The following is a 21,491-nucleotide window of genomic DNA, read 5'->3' on the forward strand; positions in this document are numbered from 1 at the left end:
AGCGGGGGCTGTGATGCGGCGAGGGAGCCCAGCCGAGCCCGGCCGGGCTTGCCCCTCTGCACATCCCGGCTAGAGCTGTCTGCTTGCACACCCAGCGTGCGCTGCCTGTGTGCAGCTGCCCGCACAGCATGGGTGAGAGGTTTACTTTTCGGAGGAAAAGGGCTGTTTTGTTTCCAGGTTGTCGAGACACACCTCCCTTCAGCACCATCTCTGAGTGCCTACCTGTGCTGGCATGTGCTTCTGCCACAGTATGGCAGGGATAACTGCAGGCAGGCTTTTGAAATGGCAGTGCACAGACCAGCTGGGGAGGGGTCAGAAGTGTACAGAGCCCTTTTACTGAGTCATTAATATTATATATATATATATACATACACACATTTAATACAGCTTACTTTTCTCAAAATTATACCTTCTGTCGTTCCTTAGCATTATTCCAATGGGCTAAATATCAATCTTCATGTAATCTGCAAAATAGTACAGAAGTAATTTAGCATGCCATTTCAGTACTTTGGTGATGCTGTTTCAGCAGAAGCTGCCGAGTTGCTGCTTACTCGGACACAATAACTGAAATTGCTGCCCAAACTGTTATTGTCTTGGTAAAGCACAGAGTCTTCTGCAGATAGATGTGGAGGAAGCCTCTTTTGCAGTAATGCAGCAGTGGGTTTCCATGTTGATGACTGCAGAGAAACAGAAAGGCAGTTTGGGTGCCTTAAAGAAGTAGTCATGGTGCATCATTACTATTTGAAGGTCTAGTCTCACATCAGATTTTTAACCTTTTTTCATTCCCGAGGATCTGACTCTCATAGCCACGGTCAGAACAAGTAGTTGTTACTGTGTTCTTGACTGCTCATCCCAGGGGAAGGTAGGTTTCAGTGTAGCTCTAATTAGACTCTCTGTTTTTCTGTTGTTGCAAGGATTAACTCTTGGATCAGTTAGAAATGCACTTTGCACTTTAAAATTGAAGATTTTCCTTCATACTTCATTAAACCTTGAGCATGATGTAAAATTGTTTGGGCTTTGCAGTAAAAAAAAAAACATTCACAAAATTCTGGCTTCTTTTGCATCCCCTTGATCTATTTTGAGGATGTATACTGTACTTTTCACACCTAATTTTGTTTGACCTAGGGGCAGACAAGCACAGACTCCCAGATCGCTTAACAGCAGCATTCTCCAGCTTGCACCTTTATTTTCCTAATCTTCCCCTTGGAATGTTGTCTTCTGCCTTCTTAGTGCAGAGTTTTACCATGGAAGAGGGTCTTGCTGGCTTCAGGATTTTTTTTTGCAGCTTCAGGAAAGGCCATGGTTACTACCAGCATGGATAACAGTAAGGCTGTAGTTCCTGTGAGGTGAACAGGCTGATGCTGCTGTTCCAGCTGATGACATGGAGTTCCTGTTGCTGAGTCTAAAGCAGACTAGGGGTCTGCAGACTCCAGGTACAGTGGCTCTGAGCACTTCCCAAACTGAGAGTGGCTGTCTTCCCTCCTCAAAAAAGGGAATGTGCTGCCAGCGGTGATCGTGCTTGGTTCCCTTCCTGAGCGGATAAACTCCCTTCTGCCCACCTCCCGCGGATGCCCTGCTCTGTGTGCACTATGGGCAGCAGGCTGGCTGTGCTGCCCCTTCCGGGGGAACCCTCCTGTCCTGAAGCAGTATAAATGTCTCTTGAGTGGCTGGTGTGTAAAATCTGGAGAGAGAGAAAAGCTCGGTTTAAGAAGTGGTGACATTTAGATAACATTTGTCACTAGAGCGGAAAAGTATTGTATCTACCAAGGTATCTGTAAGCTGTGAGTCTGTCTTCCTAAAAGTCCTGTAAAGTACTTGCATAGATCCATATGTACTGTATGGTGTCATTTAATTCTATATATAGGTGTCTATGGAATGGCACATGATGGGATACTGTGGCCTGCTGAGAGGGAGTGACAACGGGGACATCAGGGTTATGTTCTGTTGCATGCGAAGAAGTGGAAGGATGAATGTGTTGAACCCTCCACTGCAATAGGTACTATATTGCCCAAGCACTGTAAAAGGCACCTGTAAATGTCACACGGGTTGCATTACTGATTTTCCAACAACCTGCCCACCAGTAGTTGTCTCTTCTATTGTTAATAGGCTAACATGTTTTCTGAATAACATTAGCTGACTTTAATAACCTAGATTCCTACTTAGAGCACTGCTAATGCTATTAATGTATGTTTTAATTCATATAGTATAGCTCAGTCTATTGCAAGTTTAACAAAAGCTGTGCAAAGCTGAAACCTGTGGCAGCCTCCTTAGCCGATCGCATCTACTGCTTTCTGTAGGAGGTGAGAAAGTGAGGTACATGCTCTGGTCTTGTTTGTGATCAGTGGCCTCTCTTGCTTTGCACTTTGCTGAAGCAAATTAAGGCAGAGCAAGAATGAAGCCATCACAAATATTTTTAGAAAGTGCATCTGGTAGAAGTAGGTAGTGTGACTGATCTGTTTCTAAACTGTACAGCAGCAGTTGTCTGCATGGGCTGTCTCGCAGTCACCATCGGATTGTTTGATTTACCTTACTGGTTTGTTTGCTTGGAGCCTTTCACAAATACCCAGTATTTTAGCCAGAGAACACTGTTTGTATTCCACCACATTTTCTTCTTTTTTTGGAAGGGCCACTGTGTTCTCTTTAACAGATTAGTGGAGTATGTGTGTGTGTAAAGTTGTAGCATAAATATATCTGATCCTTTGGACTTTGCTATCACATTCTATCCAAGGTACTGGGAGTGCTTGACAAGCCCTAGTGAAGTATGTTCTGGAATATGTATGTGAAGAAAAGTATATTCTCAGAGGGTGGAAAGAGCTTGTATCTGATTTATTTTTTTGTTTGGTTGGTTTTGGTTTTGTTGTGCTTTTTTTCTGGTGGAAGAAGAGAAATTCAAATCTGTGGTTCTCATCTTCCTCAGGTCATAGTCATAGCCTGTTACAAAATGCTATGTGAATTTTTTTGCTTTCCAGGCTCACATTTGACCCACATCTGATTAGCTTGTCATAGCTGTGATGTGATGGTGAAGGGGCTCTTCTTCAGTACCACTGGGAGGGCATTACAAGGGGGCTCTAACTAAAAGAGGAAATGGGTATGGAAATTTCCTGCAGTGTTTGCCTCCAAGGTGTCCACCTGATTAAGCAAGAAGATATGAATATTTACCTAAAAACTGGACTCTTAGATAACTTTATTTGAAGCATGTAAGCTTTTAACAAACAATCATGAAATCAAAATCACTGGTTACCTAGTAATACTTCGTCACCATTATAATGAGACAGGTATCATAGAATCATGTGTGCATTATGCAACATCACACTGTTAAATTCTGAGAAGAGGTGAAACTTTGGCTGGTACATTCATTCCACCTCTTTCCTGACACATTTTCTTGTTTTATCCTAGTGAGAACTATAGCCAAACCACAAGTAGAAGAAAAGACACTGCCCTGTCTTTCATAATAAGCCCTAACTAGTTTAAGAAGTGAAACAACAAAAGCAAGCTGCTTAACATTGACGTAATTTTATAAAAGATAAACATATTTGCAATCCAGGAGGATAGTGAGTAGAAAATAATTATATAAAATTATGCAGTCAAGGGTTCCAGTACATTCACATACATTAATATACATGGAAAATCAGCCTCTTGCTCACAGTGGCATTTAATCAGCAAGAAGTTCTGCTCATTTCAGCTTGACATGGGATAGCTTGTACTTCCCTGGTGTTGCTTTGAATTGGGAGGAGGTGTGCAGAAAGGTTTCAGTGTGTTGTGTATTTTTCTTTTCTGTTCAGGCAACATTCCTCAATCTCAGTGTCCCTTCACACACAGCCTGCTTAGTTACACCTGTGGACAATGCAGTATCTTCCTGATGTCTGTGGCTGTGCTCTATGTTATTTTTTCCTGCAATTAAAAGGCTCTTACTCTAGCCTTGTGTCCTTATGCCTTTAATCTTGGCTGTGGAAAACAGAACAATAAATATTTGATGCTCCTCAGATGTGTGACAGAGTGATCCTTCATATTCATCTCAGCTCGTATCTGTGAAATAGCAGTATTGGCAAGTTCAGTGCCAGATAAAATGGGACACAGAAGCTCATACTTTTTGAAGGCTAATAGGGAGCTCTTCCCCAAAGAGGTCTCTTTCTATGGCCCTGCATTTATTGCTGCACACTGTGATCTTCCATGCTTCCAAGTTATATCCAAGATACTTCTTTGAGAGACCTTTAGGAAAAACACTCTTGAAGAAACAACTTTGGGGAAGATGAAGGATCCTTTGAAGATTAACATTTAAACCAATACCAACCCATCCCTGCCCAGGTTATTTGAGATATTTTTTGGAGTATGTGAGTTCAGAATAAAGCAGCCAGGTTGTCCACCTAGTATTTTCACCTATGGCTCATTTGAGTGAGTAGCTTACCCAGGTACTTAAGCATGAGCTTAACTTGGTTTCAGTGGAAAGCTTGGTTGATATAAGGTTAACTGTTGTGAAGACTGGAGATATCTGAAGCAACGTGTTATGGTTTTGACTATAAAAGTTACTCTTCAGGGAAAATGCAAATGTTTGCATGGAAATAACTCTCACAGGGAAATAACTGTCTAACATGTGTTTCCTAGACGATTCCTGTGTAGTGCATTCCTCCTCCATCCCCCTCAGATTAAGAGTATAGAGCAAGGGTGACTGACATTGCTCAACAATTAATGGTAATTGCTGACTTTTAATGATGGCCAAGGTATCACCACAATGTTACATTAGATTAAATATATGGTTACTCTTGCATTAAGGATGATGTAATTCTTTCTTCTTTTGCATAACATACCTCAATATTCTCGTTTTATTTGAATGAAGGAGCTTCTATTGCCTGCTATTTCTCATGTGCAAAAACATTACCTTTTACCTACTTCTGTGAAGCACAAACTATGAGTAAATCACTCTATGGAGAAAATAAGTATGCAGTAAATTTTCAGGAGCAGTTTCAAACTTGCATTTGTCACAGGCTTGAAATAACTTTTATGGGGTAATGACTTGAGGGGGAAAAAAATGAAGTGCTGAAAAATTTGTGAATAAGATGAGACGTTCAGCAAAAAACACTGCTGTGGCCCAAAATTGAGGCTTCCTTGAAGCTGTTTTTTAGTGTTGATAATGCTGAAAGTCAGAATAAGAAAATAACACTATTAAAATCCTTTGCAACTGCAAAAATGGCATGTCTGTTAATCCAAGGTGTCAGAGTGGTTCTAAATGGTGAGAAGAAAATATGAGGGAGATAACTTTGAAGTCTTAACAAGTCACCCAAGCTTAGTCTTTCTTTTCCTCCCCAAAAAAGTTTCATTGACTTTTGACATCATTAGTAGTTTGATACCACTGAATTTTCAGTGCCTTTCTTTTTGCTTGCATTAAAATTAGAAGTAGTTATCTCATTGCCTAAAAAAAGTGTTTTCGCTAAAAATTCCTGTCTTTTGAAGTGCAAAACATCAGTGATGGAATAGAAAGCAAGCAAATTCTTTATCTAACTTCTGAGGTCAGAACAAATAGAGCCTATGGCAAGGCATTAGGAAAACATGACCTTGGCAGAGCAGCATGACCCTGCCAGTGTCTAGGCCCTTCATCTCTGGTGCAGAATATTGACGCTTGAGTCAAAGTACATTTTCATTATTGTAAATACAACAAAAATTAAAGAACACACCATATATTAAAAATGTAATTGACTGCATGTCCAGCTTAACTTTTCAAAAGAGATGGAAAGCAGCTTTACAGGTATCTTTACAATTCCAATGCCAGGACAGAAGAACTGCTGATAATTAAATACAAATAAAACAAGGAGGAACGCCCCTGAGGCACCCTCTGACCTGGGGTGTCCCATATACTGTAAAGAGTGTCCCATACGCATGTAAATAAATTGGGAACTCTCCATCTAACTGGGTTTTTTACAGCTTCCACTATGGAACTGGCTCAGCAGCTCACTTATTCTCTCTGAAGGGCACAACGAGACATAAAAAAACCAAAACATACCATCATTGTATATTTGAGCATGTGATTGGTGAACAGTTGCCTGTAACATTCCTGTTGCAGAAGAGGAACGTTAGAAAAGGTAGCCGTGGTTCCACAATGGAAATGTTTAAGTTAGACTTCACCCAAACTTTCCAATTTCTTTTTTTAGAGACGGAAAGGATGTGTTGCGTAAATGTTGTAAAATAAATGTGCCTGAAAATCATAAAATGGCTTAAACTAACTGGTAAGCAATACTGGCATTTCTTCCACTCTGACAAACTTTGTTGTTACCTCAGTGAAGGTCAGAAACTTAACAATATTTGTTAGCTGTAAAATGAAGAGAACAAGTTTTTTCAGTTTGGCTGGTATTTGTTTTGGTTTTTAGCAAGAAGGAAGTGATCAGGTATTAGGTGTTCCTTAGGAGTATGAGAAATTGCTCTCCCAAGTATTGCATGAAAGAGCAATTCATTTCTGTTTAATCCCTTCTCATAGGGGAGCTGTGCATATATCTGAGAAGAAAGAGACTGCTGTATTTTGCACTCACCTGGTTGTCCAGGTAATCAGTGATAGCTGAACAAATAACTGATATTTTAATATCTTTTTTTAAGTTATTTCATCCCTTCAGTGCTTTCTGGATGTAAAGGATATGTAAAGCTGGGCAAAACTTTGAGGGTATAAAAAACCCAGAAAAAGCAACACATGACTTACTACAAAACCTGCTTGCCTAATGGATACATTTTAGTGGGCAAGGTAGAAATGTAGACTATATAAGAGATACATATCAGAACGACTTGTCCACTCCATACTGTGGACAGCTGACTTGGTTTGCCACGTCACTGTGCCAGGTATTAAGCTTTCCTTTCCTTCTGGATATGTCCCTTTAACAGAAGAGGAATTCTGCAGCCCAAGTACAGTGCAGTTAAATTTTAACATATCTTCATGACTTCTAATATTTTCTTTTGAAAGTATACTTAATAGAAAGGGCTTCTTAGCAATCCTAATAAACCCTTCAGTACAAGGTGTTTTAAAAACAAGTAAGCAGTTGTTTTTTGATCAATGTAGCATGTGGGATAGTGACAAAGAATCTTTCATGGAAGGTTTTAAACCAATTTCTAATCTGTTTATTGTGTAATATCAACTGATACTCAGTTACGATTCATATCTTGCGCATTTTTCTTGCTTAACCATGTGATGAGGTACACACAGGTTTAAAACCTCTCACACAATTTTCATTTCTTTCGTTAAACTGATCCGTGCATGTGTGTGTAATACAAGCACATCAGTTTATTACCTTACAACATGAATAATTCATGATTTCATAAACCATTTTAATCAAAACAGAATCCTTGTGTGCTAAGTGATTGCAGTAAGGTTTGGTGGTCTTGCATCCAGTTTAAGCAATTGTGAGTCATGTGGAACTGGTTTAAATCTCTTCATAATTTATACAGCTCATGTCTTCTAGCTTGCACAGATCAGTTGACTAGGGTGCATGAAGTTGGGGAAAGAAGTTTGGGATATGTTGATTTTAACAATTAGGAGGGAAATTGATAATGTGCTTTGCTCACATGCAGGAGATCTTTTTAAAGTTAAAATTTTTTTATGACTTTCTCAAAAGTCTAGAATTCATGCTAATTAGCTTGCAGCTCTTCATCCCAGGTGCAGCTACTGTTCAGTGCTGAACAGGTAAAACTATAGAGCACAATCTGGTAAGAGAGGTTATGCACAGTTACAATTATTGACTGTGAAATTTTGACATGTGGTGGTCTAAGTTAAAATGGTATTTGGTTTCTGACCTCTCTAGAGCTTCTTTCAACCCCAATTCCAGCTAATGGTCTTAAAGTACTTTTTTCTCCTCAGTTACTTTGTATGAATGGATAATGTTTTTTTGTACAGTTATAAAACTTGCTTGTACTTGTGGAGCAGTAGTTGTACTTGCAGTGGAAGAAAAGGAAGGAAATGCAAGAAGTTTTAGAGTCCCTGCCAAATGCTACTTTTCCATGTGATCTGTCATAGCCACTAGTGGAAGTATGAATATAAGAAAGTTATTTGGGCTTTTTCACTATCATTGTGCTTCTGTGAGTTGGAATTTAATTACAAACCCAGAGATGAGGAAGGGGTTTTTTATGATGGAAAAGAAAGCATATTTGATGTAGCTTTGACAACTGCTACTTGTACACAAAGCAGGATTTGGTGTTGTCATTTGAAGTTGCATTGATGCACAGGAATCTTGATGGTGCTGTGAACTTTTCTCTACATAAGAAAACATTTTTCATGTTTTGTGTTCACCACTGGGACTTGTTTGCATTAAGATTACAAGTACAGCCATTAATGTAATGAACTGAACATAGCAAAAACTTTGCCAGCAACTTTGTGAGTTTAAAGGAGCTTATTTACACTTTTGGAAAAAAAAAATAATCCATAAATGCTAAATAAAGAGAGAACTTAGGCACTTAAGCTGAGAAACTGTGCATGTTGTCAGGAAAGGGAGACTGGACCTGCCAGAGGTTCTTACCCATGCATTTGTTACAGGTTGTTATCTGGGAAGGGCAAAACTGTGCACTTCCATATCTCTCTCCACTTTGTCATCACTATCTTAGCCGTTGCTAAGTGCCTCCAGGTGGTGTTTGCCTGTGTCCTGGCCACATCATCTTGGTGGCATTCAGTGCCCCTGCAGGAGTGGCCAACTGCAACTTGCTTTAGCAGCTAAAGACTAGCTTGTGGAAGTGACAGCAGTTTCCAGGGGTATCTGTGCTCCCAGTCTTCTCAGGGAGCTGATGAAAACTGTCCAGTCACTGTTGCAGTACAGACGTGATGCGAGTTTTGGCAGACCACACTGGTTTCGGAAGCAGCTTCTCTTCCTGCCAGTCTGGTATTTTGTGTTACCCTTGAATCAGTATTTTGGGCTTTCTGTGCTATGTGCTGGAAGGTCTTTTCTGTAGATGTCTCTAGTTGTCTCTATGAATTTACTGCATGCTGTAGTGGGGGTTTGAAATTAATTAAACCTCTTTGAATTACTTTTCTGTCGCACTGTCTCACTCAATCTGTCTGTCCACCTTCCTGGCCTTTTTTGTGTCCTTTGCGTCCTGCCTCCTCCTTTGTGCTCGTGCCCCCCCAGGTGAATTTGGCATTTGTATTTGTGCTTCTGTTTTAACATTGTCTGGGCTCAAAATGAGCCATGGCAAAATCTGCCTCTGACTAAACACAGTGTGAGAGCAAGGTTCTTACCTGGCTGCAGGCCAGTTTCAACTCATCTTGCTGAGGGAGTTTCTTGTTGGCTCAGGTGAAAGCTGCAAAAGGTACCTGAGAGTATTTGATCTCCTAGCTACAAAATCCACAGAGATGTTTCTTTCTCCATTATCTTGTGCTTAGATAAGCCATTATAAACTCATAACCAGAATCATAGAATAGTTTGTTTGGGTTGGAAGGAACCTTGAAGATCATCTAGTTCCAACCCCCTTGCATGGGCAGGGGCACCTCCCTCTAGACCAGGTTGCTCAAAGCCCCATCCATCCTGGTCTTGAACAGTTCCAGGGATGGGGCAGTCACAACTTTCTTGGGTAACCTGGGCCAGTGTCTCATCACCCTCACACTGAAGAATTTTGTCCTAATATCTAACCTGCCCTCTTCCAGTTTTCATCCATTATCCCTTGTCCTCTCACTACATGCCTTTTTAAAAAGTCCCTCCCCAGCTTCCCAGCTTTTCTGTAGCCCCTTCTGGTACTGGAAGGTCACTGTAAGTTCTCCCTTGAGCCTTCTCTTCTCCAGGCTGAGCAACCCCAACTCTCAGCCTGTCTTCATAGGAGAGGTGCTCCAGCCCTCTGATCATCTTTGTGGCCCATCAAAATACAAGAGATTGATGGACTCAAACTGGGTTTTCAAAAATTATTTGGGCTTGATCTGCTTCAGATCCTATTGAAACTGGTTGGGATTTGGCATGGTAAAACCCCCCAAGTGACTTGAGTTTGAAGCTGAGCTCACATCTCCCAGAGTGTTCTCCCATATTCTTTGATCTTCTGAATATACTCAAAAGTGATGGATGCCTTCACAGCGTGGCAGTGGCCTGGGCACCTTTGGCTGAGTACCTGTGGCAAATTGCCAAGATCTGGCACAGTCCCAGGCTCCTGGAATGGCAGGAGAGCAGCAGAAAAATTGCTCAGTTTCCAGCGCCTGTGGGATATTATCCTTTCTACTTTTGTTTAAAGTAATTTATGCAGTTTCCCATCTTTTCTGCCATTCTACCAAACATGCTGTGCTCTTCAGCAGACGCAATTAAAAGTCCTTTGGGGACTAATCAAGCTCAGTGACATTTCCCGCATGCTTGAAGGAAGGCAAGTGTCCTGCTGTAGAGAGTTACAAGACTTAAGTGACTGGCAAGGCTGACCATTTCTCTGTTTGGAGTGACTAGGTGAGATTCATTTGAACCTCTTCTTACGGCAGCATGATCTTACAGTGACTGAAACCATCAGTCCACCACACCACAGACGTGATGAACTGCTCAGCCATGTAACAGATAGTTATATTTAACCTAGGTCAGTTGACCACTGAAGCACTGTTTTGTCAGGGAAGCTTCACACCAGCTGATATCAGCCCCTGATCCCAAGCCTAGAAGATTTCAGCATAGTCAAATCAGCTTTACATATGAGCAATAAAATGGAGGAATTTATAGCTTTATGCGTATGCCTATGGCCATTTATTTGGCATCTCAAAATATGTATTTATTTATTTATTTATTTTCCTCAACTTCGCCTTTAATAGTTTGTTTAATTCTAGAATAGCAGACAACAAAAGCTCTGGTGCTTTTGCTGGCAAAATACTTTATTGTTGCTATGGGGATAGTCTGTGCACTGCTGCAGAGCTGGAGTGACTCCTAGCCATCTAACAGATCTGTTATACCACATTTGTCGACCCTGAGAAATTTGATGGATTTTCAGGATTTAAGGAATGTAACTTAGAGCTCTCTTCCAGGAGTACAAAACAGATTTAAGTATCATGTCTGTAACAAGTGTACTGTTTCACTTTCATTATCTCTGCTTTTTAAGAGTGAGTATCTTTCTGTAAATCAGCTGCAAATACTAACTTTGAAAAATATGTTTTGTTTTTAGCTCCCAAGAAGATGAACGGCCTATGTCACCCTTCTATGTGAGGTATTTACAAATTGTTTTAATTTCTTTTTCTGTGTAGTATTGACTTGTTATTGGAATTAAATGTGGGGAGTGATGGCAGAAATGTTGAACAGACTTACTCAAATTGAAGATTAGGCTCAGGGTTTAATGCCAGTCCTGTAAAGTCTTAATTAGAAGATGGACATTTGTTTCCTCTTTTCTTCAGTTCATTATGGAGCTTAGATGCCCATCATGAGTAGCTTATAATCTGTGGGCACAGGAGAGATTTTTGCCACAAGCTTTGAGGAACTGACAGCGTGTGCTGCTCAGAAAGAAACCAGGAACCAGATGGTGAGTCAGCAGCCCAGAGAGTAACGGCTCCTCTGCTGCAGCCCAAAAAAGCAGGAGAATGCTGGGTCCCCAGCATGCCTTCCTGGAGGGAATGGCACTTGTGCTGCATTTGAACAAACTGTTTCTTGTTTTGCCAGCTGGAGGGCAAAGTCAGTGCTTGTAAAAGTGGCCTAATTCTGTTGACATCAGTGAAAGTTTGCTGTCCTTTCTTCAGTAGCAGGCTAATTCCAGTGCTTTCATTTATACTTAGTGGAAGAACGGGAGCCAGGGCAATTAACAGTGAAGGGCTGCAGAGGAGGAAGGGCCAGATATTATAATTGGGTTCTTTGATCTCTGTGGAGTTTAAACAAATAAAAATAAATCCCTGTGGTGCTTTTCGTGAGAGTAAAGATACTTTGAATTCTTAAAGTGATTTTAAAATTTGTTAATTTTCTTGCATATAGTCCTATTTATCTTTGTAGCTTGTTTTTTTTCTTAAAGACTTCTTCTGACATAAACTACAAAAAAGTGAATTTCGTTCATACACTTAATATGGAGACTTCCATTAAAACTGCAGAAATGTGGGTCAGTGAACTGTTCATGGACTAGCCTGATTGCATGGTCTTGTCTGCCTTCCTGTTGATTTTACCATCGTTCCCTGCAGTGTATTTGTCCAGATGTTGCCTAGCCTGTGTTTCAAAAGCTCCAAACTGTCCAAGGAGGTCCTGCCTTTTCCTTTGGGAGATTATTTTGTACATACATTACTCTGTCACAGATTTTTCTGAGTTTAAATACTCATCTTGTCCTTCCATGGAAAATAGTCCCCCTCTTTCTCTTTGTTCCTGGCTAGATGTGACCTTCAAATGATTGTACACTTTCATGGCATTTCCACCTGTCTTACTGCCTAAAACTGTCCTTCCAAGCCCTTTCCTGGATCATGGAAAAGTGGCTTTGTCACAATTGTTAAGGAGATGGGGAACAAAGAGTGGACTTGAGGAAACTATCAAAGTAGGACATTTCTGAGAGGGAGGAGGCAGGTTTGGCAATTTTAAATAGAAATGTGGACATACTAGGATGGGGAACCGAGAATGAGAGTGCCTATTGGAATGAGGCAAATAAGAAGAGAAGAGTGAAGAATATACACATAGATGGGAAGTGAAGAAATGGCTAGCGGGAATCACACACCTTGAGACACAAAGGTTTATGCCAATCTTGCATCTTTTGTAACATTGCTGAAACACAATTACTTGTAAATAAATCTAACAGCTTGTAAGTCTTGCTGCTATTTATCACACATCAAAAGTGTGGATTCCTGAGGTCAGTTGACAAGTGCAGTTAGATTGGCAGGAGAGCTGGTGCTGGCTGGGCAATTCATGGTGCTTCAACAACTGAGAACTTGGGTGGGTGGCCAGTTTTTTCTGTGCAACTTTGAATGTTCTAATTGTTACCCCGTATCTCTGTACATGAGCTACGTAGGAATTGCATTTCACACCATGGAAAAGGAAGGGGAGACTGTCTGAATTAGCCTTCTGATGGTCAAATCTATTTGTATTGCTACAAGCCACACTTACATAGTTTGAAATACTGGTCAAGTAATCCTTCAAGTGAATCATGAATAGGTATATACAGAGTGATTGTTGCAGGCATTTATACAGTAGTGCCATATAGATAATTATGCAACAAATGAATTAAATGGGAACAAGAGCTCTTTAGCTTCCAAACACTGCGTAATACTTGGGTTTTGCCAGGCTGAAGGAGCATTGTGTCCCTCTGTAAACTAGTTTTTGTAGGATCAAATCAGAGACTTGATTCTTCAGTGCTGTCTCATGTCAACAAGCAATGGAGAGGTTTCCCTGGATGTTACTTCTAACAATAAAGCAAATGCTCAAGGTATTAACTTTAAGTCAGAACTGTCAGGATGCCAGCAATGCACTATTTCTTAAAATGGCACTGATTTAGGGTTGTGGATTTGTTTGGAGTTTTTTCTTTATACTTTGGGGAAGGTCATGACCAAGTATGGAACTAATCACTGCTACTCTGTGAAGGAATAAGCAGTCATTAACAACGCAAGGGTAAGTGGTAAATGAGGCAAATTGTGACATAGTTTGTCAAGAGTGGTAATACCTGTACAACCAAATTATTTTTGTAAGATTTTCCAGAGAGAGAAAGAAAAATTTTATTACCAAATCTCTCTGATGTCAGCAAAGTGCTTTGTATCATGACATCTGTATGGAGAAAATGGGCATTAGTACCAGAGCTTAAAGATGAGTAAGGAGGGAGTGAGATCTATAGGTGTTGCTGGTAGAAGAGGAAGGAGATCCTTAAGTGTCACAGACTTTTTTTCTTTAATAACCACTGGCATAGCAGAGTAGAATCATGCTCCTGAATTGAGTTTACATCAGAAATTTAGGAGGGGTGAATGAGATGGTGGTGTGTTCTGGGGAAAAATATATGACAGTAAGATAAGATGTAGAATGACCAAGATAGATATAAATATAATCATGAAATACAAGACACAGGATGAAAAATAATAACATAGGTAATACAGCCATACATCTCAGGATGAATAATGAATATCCACTACACGAAAGGGGAGTTCCTTACATTTGGAAACGCTAGGGAAGAAAATAACGTGAGCATACTTGCTTGTGGAGAGATGGAAGGGGACGCATGAGGTGCAAATGTTCAAGTTGAAGTAATCCCATGGCAGTAGATACATCAAGTATCCTCAGTATATTTAGAAGTATGGATGCCCTTATATAAGAATCAGATGAGGCCTCATACAGTTCCAGTGACTCGTGTTCAGATGACATTAGATTTGTGAAGATGATTAAAGAAATGGGCAGACCCTGTTACAAGATGGAGAAAAGAGCAAGGGAGGCTTAATTACCATAAGAACTGAACCAGAGTAAACATACTTCCTCTGGATTTTAGACAGAGGAGAAGGGTTTTTTATGTTAACTATCAATGCTTATGCAAGAGAAAATGTCTACAAACGGAATGTGAATACATTTGGCCAGAAAATCAGAAATGTTTTACTTGGACCCCTCTTTTGTTGGGCATTTCAAGGATGAGGTGGACTTGACTGTTTTGTGAGGTTTAGGGTTTGAATCCATTCACCAGCTGACCAGGGTTATCCTCTCTGTCTCTGTACTCCTTGGTAAGACAATTTGTTGACTTAGCTTTGCTCAATACCAGGCAAGAAGATTCTGCACTGTTAAAGGAAGAAAATCTTGCTGCATGATAGATGGTTCCAGGGACTAGTGCCTGAAGAACATTAACATTACAAAGCCTTTTGTAATGGAACCTTGTGGTAAAGGGAGTTGAGATTGTTAAAAAATGCATAGTGCTGCTCCTTGTATAATTCTGTGCTAAGACTGTGAATGCCAGTACTGTGAATCAGTACTGAGAAACAGTGTGCACATTCAGGTGATGAAGCAGCATCTCAGGACACCAACCAATTCTCTGCAAGCACACATCTGCTCAATGTGTACAACGAGTTTTTGGAAGACAGGGAATCTACAGATGTGCTTTGTGCTGGCATATATGCTTTAGATTTGACATCAGTCACATAGATGGTTTCAGAGGAATTACCTGTTGAGTTCATCCTGAGATGAACCAGAGTGGCATTACAGCGTCAAAAAGCAAAAGTCTTGTATGAGTATGAAGCTTCCTGGTTAACATGCAGAGCAATAAACTGAAATTGGGAAGAGAGCTGACATCACAAGCAATGCCAAAAATAGTGTTAGATCCTCTTGAATGCATAGCAAGACATTGGATGGTTTTTCTTGTTTCAGTACTTCTTTTCTCTTGAAGCACTAGTATCCTGTTGGCAGCATTCAGTCCAGCAGACTTGTTTCTCATTTTAACAGTTGTTACTTGAGACAACACTTTTTATGTAATGCAAGTCAGGTATTCTTAACCTGTAGTATATGGGGCAAGGTGTTTTACTCTGTGCTCAGGTCAATTTTCTGAAGAAACCAAAAAAGTCTTGTAGATTTGGCACCTACTTAGAAAGTTGATTGGCTGCCTTCCCACTGGGTGCTTCCTCCTGGGTGGGACATGCTGTAAGAGGTCCCAAGGCCCCAGGAGTGCACCGTTACATTATGTGATGCATGTTAATGCCCCCCGTTACATCGTCACGGGCAGAAAATAGACACCAGGCTGCTGAGTGCTCACAGCGGCATCCTGGCCACACCACAGGCCCCTGGTTTCAACCCAGAGCCCCTTTCTTTTTCCTGGGGCTTAAAAACCTTTCTATAATTAAGCATTGAACTGATTTCGATATATTTCGCAGTGTCCAGCTCCCATACAAGTATGGGGCTCCAGAGGAGCATTTCCGTTCTCTGTAAACGAACCTGCATAGATACAGCCATGCAAATTCACCAAGCTAAATCAAGTGGCATGTATGAATCACCTTCAGGGTTGTCTCTGCTCCAAGCAGTAGGTGTCAGTGTGCAGCCATGAGAAGGTGATCCCAATGCCAGTGAAAAACAGCAAGAATCCTGAAGAAACCAAGACAATTGCTTTTAGTGGGGTTAGTTTTCTGCATAATAAGAAAATAGTGTCAAAGAAGTTCAACAAGGGGAAGTGTAGAGTTCTGCATTTGGGGAAGAGAAACACCATGCACCAGTACAGGTTGGGGGCTGACCTGCTGGAGAGCAGTGTAGGAGAAAGGGACCTGGGGGTCCTGCTGGACAGGAGGATGACCATGAGCCAGCAGTGTGCCCTTGTGGCCAAGGCCAATGGCATCCTGGGGTGCATTAGAAAGGGTGTGGTTAGTAGGTGGAGAGAGGTTCTCCTCCCCCTCTATTCTGCATTGGTGAGGCCGCATCTGGAGTATTGTGTCCAGTTCTGGGCCCCTCAGTTCAAAAAGGACAGGGAACTGCTTGAAAGAGTCCAGCGCAGAGCTACTAAGATGATGAAGGGAGTGAGGCATCTCCCTTATGAGGAAAGGCTGAAGAAGCTGGGTCTCTTTAGCTTGGAGAAAAGAAGACTGAGGGGTGACCTCATCAATGTTTACAAATATGTAAGGGGTGAGTGTCATGGAGATGGAGTTAGGCTTTTCTCAGTGATGACCAGTGATAGGACAAGGGGTAATGGGTGCAAATTGGAGCATAGGAGGTTCAAGGTGAATATCCAAAAAAATTTTTTTACTGTGAGAGCGACAGAGCACTGGAACAGGTTGCCCAGAGAGGTTTTGGAGTCTCCTTCACTGGAGACATTCAAAACCCACCTGGATGAGTTCCTGTGTGATGTACTCTAGGTGACCCTGCTCTGGCAGGGGGGTTGGACTAGATGATCTCTCGAGGTCCCTTCCAGCCCCTAAGATTCTATGATTCTTTATTTTTAAACTCATTATTTTCATGTTTTATCTACTGGCATAATCCTTCTCTTTGAGAAATGTGTCAAATGAAGTAGTTTACTTAAAACATATCCCACATGAGTCTGCAGTATTGCATGTCGCAGTGTGCAACAGCTGTGGACAGTGAACAGTGTTTAGACTATGTAAATACCTATGAACAAGGAATTTCCTAGGTCATAGGTTGGAATAATCAGTAGAACAGCAGAAATTTCCCATCTGACATATCAAAGCCATTTAAACATCAAACATTGAAATAGTCTCCCAAGGGAAGTGGTAGATTCTCCCACATTGGACACTTAATTCTCAGCTTGACAGGGTGCTGAGCCATCTCATATAAACTGTAGTATTACCTAAAAAGATTGGACTAGATGATGCTTGAGGTCCCTTCCAACCTGGCATTCTATGATTCTATGATCCTCTGGTTTGCTGGAATGGCAAAATTATTAAAAGTTTTTGCATCTACTGTGGCTTTCTTATTGTTGTGCTTGGCTTAAAAAAAATAAATCAATAACTTAAAAAACTGAAATGAGGAAAAAATAGCTTTACATCCTGAGTAAAGCAGATCAGTTATAAATAAACCTCAGCAATGGGTGGCCTTAGTTCCAGATTGCAGTATAGCTTATGATTTAGGCCATTAGGCATGGTCAGAAATTAATTTATTGACTTCATAAATTAAAACCCAATGTGGGAAGATACTCTGCCAGTTTGCTCTGATTGATGTTTTTACTTTGCTCATCTAATACCTGGAAGCTAATACATTTTGCTTAATAGTGCCATGAATTTAAAAAACAAAAACAAACAAACAAAATAAAACAACAACAACAACAAACCCAACACCAAAACAGGAGAGAAAGTTTGATATCCAACTCAGTAATTTGCCTGCTATCATAAGATGCCCAGTACAGACCAAACGGGGCACATCTATTGCATGAGATAATTCTGACTCTATTGCATATCTTTTAAGCCTACAGAGTTCTAATTTGGGAAGAGGGAGCAGGGGAGATTTAATGTGCTTAAAGCTTTGCTTAAAGTGTGATTACCCTCTCATAGTTGAAGTTGAAACAGAACGGGAGAAGAGGCAATGCAGTAAGTTTAGCTAACGTGTGAAGCAAGATATCCAGAGCTGATGGGGGACTTTGAAAAGTGAGCAAAAGACTCGAGTAAACAAGTTGGGCAACACTGGGAAATGCTAGAGGTCAGACTTCACAAAAGGAAAATTGTGAGGGTCATAAAAAGCCAGTTCAAATATTTACAGTGCTTAAAGCAGATGTGTGCCTTGGTACAGGTTTTGTGGCTTGGTCTCTGAAAGTAAAAGTCTCCAGCACTGGGAAACTCTCCTGCTTCTTCCTGTCACCTGAGGTGATCCTTTAATTTCTACTGAAAGTCACTATTTTTCAGTGTGCTCTGCAGCAAAAAAGATAATCTAGCTGTGGAGATAATTGTCCATATGTATCAGTGAAATGTAGCAGATGTGAGGAGAAAATAATTAACCAAAGCAGAGCGTGAGTTCCTGTTGTCTGGATGATTTACTGAGCACAGCAGCCCTTCCAAGGCAGCTGCCTCCACAGGCAGGCACGCCTAAAGCACTGTTCTGTGCACGGCTCACCTCACCTGCTCCATGAAGCATAAATCCAACAGCAAAGCATCTTTTGCCACCCAGGAGGTTTTGAAAACCCCATATACCCTGTCTGCCTCATAGCTCTTCAAGGCTGTGAAATCCTTAAAGGGCTGTGCCATTCCCCAGGTTTGACGATGTGCTCAAGCACCTCCCACACTGTCACTGAGCAGGCTCAAATCCTAAAGTCACTGTTCAACGTGCTCCCTTCCAGCGTTTGTTTTGAATGTAAAATTCCCTGATGGAAAAAAAGGTTAGTGCAAAGTAAATCAAGCAATTTAACAATGCCTTTAAATTCAGCTTCAAAATGAAATAGCAAGTTAGGCTGCCAGTTGTGGAATTAGAAGAAATTTAATGTATCTGGAAAAACTGATTTAAAATCTCCATCTTATTGAGAGAGGACTAATAAAAGAGCACTGAAATATCACAACACTAAGAATAAAGTTATATTCAGTATACAAGGAAGCAATATTTAGGAGGAAAATATAATAGAATGTCAGAGCTTAATTTTGTAGTTGTGCATTCAGGTGACATGTAGCTGTATATATATCTCCTTGTTATTTGTCAGCAGTTTGAAGATCACCATGTTACTGACTCTCCAACATAATCTATATTTTCCAAGTAGGGCTTTTCTAGATAACACAAAGAAATTGTTATGCAGATATGTGTTGTCATGAGTTAGCAATATTAATGAACTTAAGACTGAGTTGGTGTTAGTACAGCACACAGTTAACAGAGAATTATAAGGGTACAGAGCGTGTTGGGGTGTTATGACCATTTTTTGCATTTTACATAGATATTTTTGCACCTTTGTGTTCTGTTCTTTTTACTATTTTCTGTGTAAAGAAGCTGGCATGTTTTCTGTAATGATGCAGGTGGTTTGCAGATAGTGATGCTTGGCCTTGGACACTGCAGGTGGAGTTAGCGTTTATGCATAGAGTATCTAGCCTTTAACTAAGTTTAGGAGAAACAGGAGTTTGCATTTTTGCAGTTTTACTCCTGTTGAAAATAGAGGGAAGAGCTGTTTTCTGAAATTTTATGTCTTGTCTGATGGGTAGATATACCTACATCTCAGGCATGTTTTAAAAAAACTGGAATCCAAATAATCCTATCTCCCCCTCCAGTATCACTTTCCTGACATGAGAACAGAGAAAAAGGTGTGATACAAAAAACACCCCTGCCTAGTATGGGTTGCATGTAAATATAATAGAAAGTTGATAAAATATTAACTTACTCTCACCCATGTAGGAGTAGTACTCAGTGCATTAATTGTATCTTACAATGTGGTTTAGCCTACCACAGTAACATCTTTCTTGTTAATCCATCTCTCATGGGAGACCAGAATTTAAAAAATAGTTTAGGACTGGGAAGAGGCCAAATAGTTTATGTAAGTGAACAGAAAACAAGTAGGGTGCTTGAAATGTGTACTTTAAATTGTGAAGCCATCCAATAGTTAACAGTCAAGATGTTACATGTGGGAAGAGTCTTGCAAATTATTTGTTCCTATATGCAGACTGAATATCCATAATAATAAGTATAGTCATATTTGTTTGTATGTCTTCTGTTCATTAAATCATCTGAATGACACAGCTGCTCAGGTGCTGTGCAGGTAATGTGGGATATACTGGCAAATTCATTACTGCTTTCAAGCTGTTGCACCATTCCAGGCACCCATGCCTGGGCTGGAGATGAGCAGCACCCAGTGAAGCTGGGACTGGAAAGGATGTACGTGTGCTTAGGCCACACTGCTTTACTCATACCTAGGTGAATGCACTGGCTCTGCTGAAGGAAGCTGAAGCATATTGCAAGTCTGATTTGCAGCTGGATGTTTATGGGGTTTTTACTTCACTCCAGGAGTTAGGCTGTTTTGTTAAAATGGCTTTAGTGGCCCCTTGTTTACCCTCTCATCTTCTGTCACCTGCCTTCTGCCACAAGTGACACTCAAACCCAGCAAAGCTGTGGGGTGGTTATCATCTGAGAGTGCTGCAGCTTCATAGCTAGCACTACATCTGTACAGTGAAATACTCTAGGAAAGCGGAGAGGAAACCTTTGGTTAGTTAAGGGAAGGCAGCTGTTGATCTTTCTTCTGCATTGAAACAGTTTGTGAGAAACTGGTAAAGACTGAAGGCAATGACTGTCTGTTTTGGCAGGAAGTAGATCTTGCAACCAGCTTGTCTTGCACCCTGACCACACAGTGCCATTTTCTTGGGGTGTATGAGCCAATCATATAGCTAATCCCTCTGCTGTTACAGGGATAAATCCAAATGAAACCTGTAGACCTGTAGCTAATTTGCCTTAACAGAGCTCACAGGAGAGATGGAGAGATGAAAAGGAGAAGAGTGTCACTTTATCTGTAGAGCTGAGTCAGCGTGGGGGAAGAGGGAGCAGGATGGGACTCAGCTCAGCCAGGATGAATCTGGCCCTGTGTGGAGGGAGGAAAGAGGTAACAGCTGTGCAAGGTGGCACGTCAGCTTGTTTAGAAAAGATTTAAACAGCAATGACACCTACAGTCACGTCAGCTCTTCCTGAGCCTGAAAATAGACAGAAGGGAAAAGGAAAGGAGAGAGTGTACATTTTATTTTTAAAAATGTGAAGCAAAGAACATGAATATCAGAGAGCAGAAAGTGAAGCCTGTATTTTGCCTTCGTCCTCCATTAATATCTAAAGATTCTTAAATATTAAGTCCCCTTTCACAATGTATACATTTTCAAGTCATCCTCAAAAGGCAAGTACTTCTGTGATGAGGCTAAAACAACCTACAGTGGCATAAAGCTCAGAAGAAAGCAAAAAAAACTGCAATGTGTTGAAGCTAAAATAGTTTCTGTTAGACCTTGGCCTGCTGCAAGGGTATGACAGAGTTACTGATTCTTGAGGATATGGACATTGTAAAAATGCACCACGTCACTGTGGGAGTGAAAATTCCTTAAAGGTAAAATTTATGGCATATGCATGTAGTTGTTGTTGAGACAGCTCAGACCTTTAAATGTTAGTGCTGCAAAGAACAAGTATTTTTAAGACCTTATTGTATTAGTTATATCTAATTTTCTCCTCTTCTTTTTCTTTTACACAGTGCCCACGTGTCACAAGTCAGTAGTAACATTCCTG

General features: G+C 40.7%; 1 protein-coding gene across 1 annotated transcript in view; it reads left to right on the forward strand.

The window, feature by feature from the left end:
• The window catches only part of FAM13A (family with sequence similarity 13, member A), a 122,365-nt gene that overhangs the window by 64,025 nt on the left and 36,849 nt on the right, over positions 1 to 21,491 (forward strand). Inside the window, 2 exon segments of the mRNA XM_009995869.1 lie at positions 11,077 to 11,118; positions 21,457 to 21,485. Of these exon segments, the coding sequence (XP_009994171.1) occupies positions 11,077 to 11,118; positions 21,457 to 21,485 (71 nt within the window).

Source organism: Chaetura pelagica, unplaced genomic scaffold (genome assembly GCF_000747805.2).
Source record: "Chaetura pelagica isolate M959 unplaced genomic scaffold, ChaPel_1.0 scaffold142, whole genome shotgun sequence".
NCBI lineage: Eukaryota > Metazoa > Chordata > Aves > Apodiformes > Apodidae > Chaetura > Chaetura pelagica.